Raw genomic sequence first — 10,000 nt, 5'->3', positions numbered from 1 at the left:
GACGCGAAGAAAGACACAAGTTGAATGGCATGCAGGCCTCGCTTTTCCACCGACAACACCAACGGATATGTCAGTTCACTGGGTAGTGTGATCTAACCAGTGGATAAGTTAAGGCTGTCCATCCTTCGAATAACCGGAGCTTGATCTTCATAAGCTTGAAAAACAGACTGTGATCGTATTGTTAGAGCATGGCCATGTATTACTGGGTTTTCCAAACCCAGTCGGAATCTGCGTTTGATTTCGTCGTATTTTTTTTTTTTTTAGTGGGTTGCGAAACCTTGTCGGAATCGTTTCATTTCGTGGCTTTTTTATTTCTTATTACTGGGTTGGCAATCCCAGTCGGAAAATGGGTGGAATCTCTTTGTTTTCTTTCTTGTTTTCCGTGTCGGTAAAAGTCTTTCCTGTCACTTCCCTGCTAAGTGGTGTCTTTGTGCATAGAGTCTTCTGTGCGTATTTTGTTAGGTTTGAGGCGGTAGTGGAAAAGCGTAGATTTCTCTGGTGGACACAGGAGAATGTTTAGTGTCGAAGTGATTGAAACACAAATGGCGTTTTGGTGGGTCTTTAAACAAAGTATACCTTTAAGGAGCTCAAGAATGGAACGTGAATTAGCTTCAATTGTATCAACAAGACAGGCGGTGAAAAATAAACATTTGGAATCTGAAAAGCGACGAGTAATGGACTTGGACAACAGTCTTTCGCCCGTCGAGCGGTAATCAAACTGAGCTCTATTTCTAATATTTTACCAGGTGTGGTGTTATGTGCAACACTGAAACCAAATGGTAACTTATGGGTTTAATATAACAAAGACAGAGAAGGAATCGAACACCTTAAGTGGATCTGTGATCTCTGTTATCTGGCCATTTGTATTTCCTTGTACTCAACTCTCCACAGTCTTCCGGTATCAATTGGAAATTTCACTAATTTTTGTTATTTATATTTTGTGCTCAACTCTGCACAGCCTTCAGGTAAAAAAATAATTGGAAATGTGACAGTCAAAAATTATTTGAAAGAAAGCTTCTGGGATTTATTTTGTTGCGTATGGTAATTTGACACGATCGGGTTTCATGTCTTCACGCACGCAATGAAATAGGAAGAGTTTTTTGTCGGTAATAGCAAATATGTTGTTTGTTTCAATAAATGTTTCACTGGAAAAGGTTTTGGTGAAAAAATTTCGGCCTCTGTGAATTCATCATGTGTTATATGCGAGCTTAACAAATAGTCCATTTTACAGTTATGTGCTTAGTTACCTGGCCCATAAAAGAAAGTTAGGCTAGAGATGACCTTGTTTTGATAGAAACCTCATTGCTTTTCTTATGTAGATTCCAACTAATTAACATTAGAACAACACATTAACATAAGAAAAGCAGGGAGGGCTCTATTTGCATGCGTGGGTTAAAATGTGATACGCGAGGATTTTTTTCTTTCTGACAAATGATTAATAGGTAGCCAAGTTTTTAACGTCAGAAAAAGATCTGTTTTGTCACTATAGTGTAAAATGAAGTTTATTTGGGAAGCCAACAATATTTCCTTAACTTCCTGGTTAATCCAATTTATTGCTACGATTTACCAGTGCGAAGATTGTGTCATGCTTTTTATGGAGGTATAACTATGACAAAATTCAATGATCAGTATTTGAAATAAAATCGTCCAAATTCCAAAGCTGAATGGCAACAAGCCCATTGTGCAAATGGACATCACGGAAAGAGGCATAACGCAAATAACCATAACACAAACAACCATAACGCAAATAGCCATAACGTAAAGAGGACTAACGCAAAGAGGCATAACGCAGAAAGGCATAACGCAGCAAAACATAACATAAATATTAATAACGCAAAAGGCATAACGTAAAATAGCCATAACGCAAAGGCCCTTTGAAGAATGAAGACTAGCTGCGTATTCCGTAAATAATTTTAGCTCTAAAAAAACGTCAATTGATTGTTCAAGGGAAAGAACATATAATCCCTATCGAACTTTTTCTTCCTGTTTAAGTTATGCCTCTGCGTTATGCCTCATTGCGTTATCCTTTTGCGCTATGGCCATTTGCGTTATGTGTCTTTGCGTCATGCCTACTTTCGTTATGCCTATTCGCGTTATGGCTATTTGCGTTATGACTATCTGCGTTATGACTATTTGCGTTATGTCTCTCTGTGTTATGCCTCTTTTCGTGATGGCCATTTCCAGAATCGGCTTATTGCCATTCAGCTTTGGATTGATGCATTCATGATTTGGACGATTTTATTTCGGATGTTGGTACAAATCCGTCACGGCCTAGCTATAATCCGTGACGGATGGAGACTAAATTTGTCGTCAACTTTTTGCTTATAGATATACCTCCATATAAATAAGTCGGGATCTAGGAAGATCGAAAGAGACTCTGTTCGCAGGGTATAGGCGAACTGACATATTGGACGTATCGACTCTAGAAGTAGGCGAACATACAGTAGGCGAAACGACCGGTTACCGTGCTCGGCACTTCTATAATTTCTGGCGCGGGTGCCCAATATGCCATACGTTTGGGTAGTAGCCAAAACGCGGGGCCGGGGCCGGGGCCGGGGCCGGACTCGTGGCCGGGGTCGGGGTCGGGGTCGGGGTCGGGGTGTCTTTTTTTTCCAATATTTTTTTGTTCCAATTTTTGACGTTATTCTCCTGTAATGTTATATTCGAATGTTTGGCATCTTTCTTTCATTTATACGGAATCTACGAAAAAGACATCTTTGTTTTTCGAAATTAAGAGAATTTCAGACTGAAATTGGAATTTTTGTGGGGAATATACACTAACTCCTTGAGACACTGAAGATCCGCTGAGCTCCACATTTTAAAAGCACATTTTAATGTTTACTTCGTAAAAACCTCCGCAATACAATTAAAACGAAACAGAACATAGCCACAGTTCCACGATAGTCGTCACACAACGTTATCATTTGCTTGTTTTCGCAAAATTGTTTTCAGTGTTGTTCTGTTCTTTATAGTGATATTGGATTCGATCCCGTGACGTCCGAATAGAATTGACTAGCAAGTTCCCGTGCGACTCTGGCTTTACTACAAACCGTTTCTAGTAAAGACAGACAACAACATGACAGCAACACGAGCAACGAGGAAATTTAAACTTTGCGTGACTGCGTGACGATCACATTTTTTTTATTTTTCTCAAGAAGTAAACATTGCAATGCTGTTTTTAAGTGTGGAGATCAGCGAGTCTTCAGTGTTTTTGGCAGTTGGCGTATATTTCATAAATTCCAATTTCAGCATTTCCGGAAATGATCTTAACTTCCAAAAAGTCCGATTTTCGAAAAGACTAAGTCAGGTTATCGCAAAAACCAACAGGAGAATAACGACAAAAATTGAAACCAAAAAAAATGAGAAAAAGAAAAGGCACCCCGACCCCGACCCCGACCCCGACCCCGACCCCGGCCCCGGCCCCGGCCCCGGCCCCGGCCCCGCGTTTTGGCTACTACCATACGTTTGTTCGGTTTACACAGGAAGGATTTACCGCGCCGTGCCCGAAAAAAATAAGTAAGGTACCGATTACTTGAAATTTTCCAAATTTCTCCCAAAATTCGTTGCCATAGTAACAGATACGTTTTTTTTTTTTTTTTTTTTTTATGTTTGCGCACGCCTAAATACTTTTTGTGTTGTGTACTGAAAGACCGGAGATTTTTAGATGTGATTTTAACTCTTGTTCCAATGGGACTTAAGACAACTCAAGACACCTGAGCTAACATTTGATAAAAGACAGTTTTGTCACCATGCATTTGGTTCAAACGCTACCATCCACAACAACAACACCTCGACAAGCTGCGATGATGAATCCTGCTGCTCCTGCTATGGTCACTCCTGCAGCGGAGGGCAATCTCAAGATCTTCAACATTTTGTACGTCTTTTCCATTTATTTTGGCTACTCACTAGTATCTTTTTTTTTTTTTTAGTTCTGCTTATGTCCTAGGAAATCAAAGCCCGTGATAGAGTTAGTTCTTGTACCGCTAAAAATTGAGTAACTTTATTTTGAAACAGAGAAACTAATTCAGAAGTGATGTGTTGTCGTTTCGACCCTTCAGGCAGTTTCTTAGCTGTTGGGCTGGCTAACGGTGTTACCAAGGTAAAATAACTCAACGTATATTTGCTCTGAGATAAGTGTGGCTGGCTGTTTTAACCAGTCTTCACCAAGATAATGTCTTACCTCCATCAGTGCAAATCAGTGTTCCCCTGTATTAAAGGCAACAGATAGCTTTTTCTTTGACCGAAGTTGCTGTGTAACAGTCACTAACTGGAGGTGTTTCTTGGGTTCATTTAAGCTCTACAGAGGAAGGTGGTAAATTCAAATCTTCTGTTTTTACACAGGTGGCCATTTTCAACTTATAAGCGAGTACTAGAATATAACTGGAAGTTGTACTTGGTAAAAGATAAAGCTTCACAGAAGTGAAATAAATAACTCCTTAAATGAAAATTTGATTCAGTGATAAAAAGATGTACAGCTACTGTTACATTTTGCAAGAAAAGGAGTATTACTTAATGAAATAAATTAATAAATATTGCCTGCAAAGTTAAGGCTGGCATATACACAATGTTTGGGAAATTTGGAGCCCGGGGAAAAAGAAATCTGAGAAGGAAAACTTTTACTTTGCACCTTTGACTGAAGTGATATTATTGTTACTATTACTTCAGTTAGCGGAGCAAGGTATTGCCACTGGTATTTTATTATTAATCCTTTAACCCCTGAATGGACCACATTGATGAGTATAATATTAGGGCCGTTAAGAGAAGAAGCCGCAGCTTACTCTGTGTGGCCGTGGGGTACATAATACACGAAAGGAACTATCTATACGAGTATAAACTCCCAGGCCAGAATAAGCCGCAGCTTGAGAAAGCCGTGAACGTAGAATTTGTACCATTTATACGGGGTGTTCACATCTTATGTAAGCCGCGACCAGAATAAGCTGTGGCTAATTTTCTCTAATATAAACGGCCCTATTGTCTGGTGTTGGACAGAGTAACTTTATTAGTATTGATTGGTTGTAGGTCTACTGAACTCACCTTCATTGACAAATAAAATAAAATAAATCAAAATTAAATCAAATCAATGTTTCTTTCACCACATATTTACAATCAATAATTCAGTAAAAAAAGCAAAAAAAGAAAAAAATGGAGAGAAATAAGTGGTGAGGAGACCTCAAAAAAACCTTACAGCTTATACTAAGAGGTCCCCTGGTTGATACATGGAAATCCAACCAGGCACTAGACAATAACATCTGTAAAGTGTCTTTCTTAGGAAGGAAGAGTTAATGATGAGTGAAATCAAAAGGTTCTAAATAGAGGACCTTTAGTAAACAGCCATGAAATTTTAACTTGTCCTGTGTTTCTCTTGTCTCAGATATTTTCTCCAGAAAGCGGCCATTGTGTGTACAGTCTTTCAGATCAAGATACCTTCAAAAGCCATTTGCCAGTGACGTGTCTACGATGGAGACCCATATCAGATGGAAACAATCATGGCAATATCTTGTTAGCAAGCTGTAAGTTTAGCAGTATTAGCACCCTTTTTAGGAGAAACTTTGAAATGCCTGAAGCTCAAAAATATTTATTATTTTGTAGATGGAGTGAAATTTCAGTACCATTACACATGTATTTCACTTTAGTCTAAAAGGCCACACAAGTTTTGTAAAGTTCACAAAATTGGCAGTCATAAATAATAATATTTTGTCCCAAAGCTGAGCTTGTAAGAGGCTTGGGTCTAAAATTCCCAAGGATGACATCACAAGATGTTTTGCATTCCAGTTTTCAAAGTATACCTTGCTCAGGTAACGTTTGTTTTTTTTCTTCTGATCACTGTTATTTTTATCATGCAGATGCTGACGGTAGAACAAAGATGTGGCATGTATCAAGTGGCTCCTGTATAGGAACAATGACTGAACCTGCCAAACAGATTTTAGCATGTGCATATAATTCATCAGGGAACATGTTTGTCACAGCAGGATCAGACACAATACTGAATGTGTATGATGAGAAGACCAAGCAAGTTTTGTGCACTCTTCAACCAAGGTAACTTTCAAGATCATGTTGGTTTGTCAAAAAAAATTAAAAAGTACCTGGAGAAGGGAAGATACCCCTGTTCCATGGAAAGTTTGTCTCTTTTTACTTGCAAATTGATGTCTGCCTTCAAGGTTTCAAAACTATGAAGTAGCTAAAGGCCCAGGCAAATGCTTCAACATTACTTTGCTTCAAGATCCAATGGATTTTGTCAGAAACCCACAAGGGTTGAAATGTGTAACGCGCGTTCACAGCTTCCGAATATTCAGTGCGAACTGATTGGTTGAATCTTTCAGTGCTAAGCACCATATTTGGAAACCCCTCGCTCTTGTTGTTCCAAATATGGTACTTAGCAAATTGAATATTCAGAAGCTTGTTTCCCAGCACACAAGGGGCCGTTACACGTTTCAACCCTTATGGGTTTCTGATTTTGTTGAACAGTGATGTTGAAAACGTTTGCTAGTGCTTCCCCCTTTCAACTGTGTTGAAACAAATTGAATCAGTGTTGAATGAGTTTAAAAGTGTTTATTAAACTTTGCTTCGACAACCATTCATCCTTTCTTTTTTTGTGAATGTTGAATGAAGTTGAAACAATTTTCCACCCTCTTTCAGCATTGTTGGGTATGCGCATGTGCACTAATCAGTCTCTCAATGACATATCCATGTCCATATCCATATCCATAGTTGTAACAACCACATCTGCAGCCTGGGACTAAATACAAAGCCTCTTGTGAGCTTTGTTAAATCAAACGTTGAAGATATGTTAAAACCGTTTGCCCACCCTAACAGTCAACATCATTCAACAAAATCAAACAGATGTTGAAGAAAATGTTGAAGCTGTTATGTTGCTGGTGTGTTGGTCTTCTTGACAATCCTTACCTACCCCTAGTTGCAAATATGCGGTTAATTAAATCACATGTTGCCTGCTAAAATGATTTCCTTTATTCAGCAAAGGGTTTCAAGTCAAATTTAAAGGATTTAAAAAAATTTAAATTCAATAGTTAATAAAAATAATTATTTGTACTTGCCTATCAGTGACTTTTTGCCATTTGCACTTCATAGCTCATCACATCTGGTTATGGATGGCCACATGAGCCGTGTATTTAGTGTACAGTTCACTCCTGGACAGGATCATGAATTTCTATCCGGAGGCTGGGATGATACAGTCCAGGTACATGTATATGTATCGCTTATGGTATTGGTGCACATATTGTAATTTAGGAAGACAGTAATGATGATGATGATGATGATGATGATGATGAATTTTATTTAAGCAAGCATTTAACTCCAACTATTGACTTATTATAAAAAACAACTTAGGACGATTCATATTGAAGTTTTTAATAAAATGCCTTTCACCAGTACTTTCAAAAACAGTGTATTCTGTTTGAAAGGTCTTGTTAAGTTTCAAGATACTAACCACATAGGATTGGATCAATGTATTGTTCAATAGTTAAAAGTACATGTAATATATTATTGCTACAATATGTATTTTTGTGTTTATTGTGTTTGGCAGTTTTGGGACACAAGAGTTGATAACAAGCACTCTGTAAGGTATGCTGCCATTATACTAGCACTCTCAAAAACTTACTGTTCTAAACTGTATGTACTGTTTAGTAAATAGGCTATATTTTAATCATCTTGTTGTGCCATATTATCTCACTATTTTAGTATATGCTAAAACAACTATTCACCTCAGTGTCGGTGGCTAGTGGCTTCGCAGCTTGGTAAATATCCACCAGTCTAGCCACCTCCACTTTGGTGAATAGTTGTTAATTATCATTATTATTGCTATTATTACAGTGTCTGTCAGTTAAATCACGAGCTTTCTTAAGTAAAAAAAGTATTTTGTTTTCATCAAAGTTTCTGCAAGCTTTTTTCATAGAAAAGTAATTTTTAAATCAATTTTAGGAAGATTTTTGGACCTCACATTTGTGGTGATGCCCTTGACATTCAGTCACAGAGTTCATCAGCAACAAGCAGGCAAATACTGACCGGCTCATGGAGGAAAGATAAAACACTTCAGATCTGGGATTATGGCTCAGGCAAACTCCTAAAAGATGTACCATCAGATTATAATGGCAGTATGGTAAGTAGTAACATTTGCTTCTGTGTGCCTATTGCTGTCTTCATCCCTTCCCTGCCTGGCCTAAGGGCTTCCTATGGACAAGCAAAATTGCTTGGCATGAACCAGGGTAAGATCTTTAAGCGGCATTCCTGGACAGGAAAGGGATAAATAATAACTTATTTACAGCTGTATTTTCCAATACTAGTTTGAAAGGAAGACTTTTCTCATGTTTTCTTCGAATCTGTTTTTTGTAGCTTTATTGCGTTCAGTGGCAAGGTCTTGATAGCCTCATAGCAGGGGGCAGTGACAACAACATGATGAGATGTGTGGATCAAGGAACTTATCATGTAAGTTGTACAGCTATCTTAACAGGGAGTTTAATTAAGCATGCGACGTTTTTGAGCTGTGGACGGCAACCGGAAGTGAGCTGTCTTGTCACTACCACCTTTATATTGCTAAGTACCTTTCCTCCATTAGAGATGATTGGGTCAAAAATCTGGGAGACGCTACTGTCCTGGCATGCGAAACGTTCATTTCCAGTTTAACATTCACGCCTCAAAAATGTCGCATGCTTAATTAAACTCCCTATTCATATTCTAGCAACATAGGGTCAATCACAACTTAGTGCATAAGTAAGGATAGGTGACTATTGTTTTAACCTATAGCAATGCCCTAGTGACATTGTTTTCCCTTCTGTTGTCACTTTTCCATGCATAACGTCCTCCACCTCTTCCATTCACACCTACTAACTCAACCATCCGGGAGGGGAACAGGCTTTGCGATGAAATGGAATGCCAGCAATTTTTTTTTGACCTGTTCCCCTGTATTGTGGGACCTGGTCCCATGCTATCGGCAGAGATTTTCCTCTAAGCCAGAGATAGACGATTTTAATCCCAGGGTACCTCTCGGGGGCAAGAGGGGCCCTAACTGAAATGGCTCATCAGATCTTATTTTTTTCCAAGAGGTCATGGTATCGATTCCAGCAATCTGATTGCTTCTTTGCTTGGTCTGGATCTTTCCATCTCTGCCCAGGAGCAGGGTAACACTCTGAGAGTTTTTGTCCTTGACCTTAAATTTTCATTCCCTTTGACACCGAATTCATTTACTCAGAAAAGTTAGTTTCAAGAGGCTTGGAAACAGAAGTCAAATAAAATATTTATCTTTGAAACATCCAGTTTGTAAGGAGCTTACTGCATTCGCTATCAAGACAAGTGCAATACGAGTCAACAGTAGTAATATAATACAAAAGTGATTTCAGAGAGGAAGAGAGAGAGAGAGTAAGGAAGATTCATTCATTCAACAGCTAAGGATGGGTCCGTATAGCAGAAAACTGTAACCTCAGTCCCAGTTTAGGCCACTATTATTATTGTGCTAACATGAACCCTATTGGCATAAAAACAAAGGGCTGTTGTTACTGTGATTGTCACCTTTTTTTAAGACTACTACTTGTAAATGGATATCTTATGGAAATTATTTTGATTTTTTCATTTTACAGACAACAGGCCGACTTGTAGACCTACCACGTGCTGTGTACACTATTGATTATGAAAGACGTTCCCATAATCCATTCATTGCTGCAGGAACATCCAACTTTGTTTATCTTGTGAAAAGGTCTTAGTGAGACCACTAGCCTAGTTTACTTTGCCATGTCAAAGTTTAGTACTTATAAAGTTTGCTGCAGAAGTGTGCATGCTTGGCTTCCATAGTGCCTTAATATATTCCAGTGCACACTTGTCAAAAAGAAAGAATAATTATTGTAATAATGATTCAATATTGATATTTGCAAGAGGTCACATGATTATACATTTGCATATGCTGTTCATTCAATGAGAGCAATTTTTATATATTTTTCAATTTTAAAAGAGAAAGTATAGTAATGCATACATATATAATTACTAGAAGTTATAT

The 10,000-nt window shown here is 38.3% G+C and overlaps 1 protein-coding gene across 1 annotated transcript in view; it reads left to right on the top strand.

The window, feature by feature from the left end:
* The first annotated feature begins 3,575 nt into the window (after positions 1–3,575).
* Positions 3,576–10,000, top strand: part of LOC138047450 (WD repeat-containing protein 5-like) — a 6,786-nt gene continuing 361 nt past the window's right edge. Inside the window, exons 1-9 of the mRNA XM_068894302.1 lie at positions 3,576–3,874; positions 4,015–4,099; positions 5,372–5,510; positions 5,844–6,036; positions 7,087–7,195; positions 7,541–7,578; positions 7,936–8,113; positions 8,347–8,439; positions 9,588–10,000. The exon at positions 9,588–10,000 is cut by the window's right edge and continues 361 nt beyond it. Coding sequence (XP_068750403.1) covers positions 3,750–3,874; positions 4,015–4,099; positions 5,372–5,510; positions 5,844–6,036; positions 7,087–7,195; positions 7,541–7,578; positions 7,936–8,113; positions 8,347–8,439; positions 9,588–9,710 — 1,083 coding nt within the window. The 5' untranslated portion in view covers positions 3,576–3,749 and the 3' untranslated portion in view covers positions 9,711–10,000. The remainder of the gene's footprint in view (positions 3,875–4,014; positions 4,100–5,371; positions 5,511–5,843; positions 6,037–7,086; positions 7,196–7,540; positions 7,579–7,935; positions 8,114–8,346; positions 8,440–9,587) is intronic.

This window comes from Montipora capricornis, chromosome 4 (assembly GCF_036669925.1).
Source record: "Montipora capricornis isolate CH-2021 chromosome 4, ASM3666992v2, whole genome shotgun sequence".
Classification (NCBI taxonomy): Eukaryota; Metazoa; Cnidaria; class Anthozoa; order Scleractinia; family Acroporidae; genus Montipora; species Montipora capricornis.
This window is presented reverse-complemented; position numbering and strand designations above follow the sequence as displayed.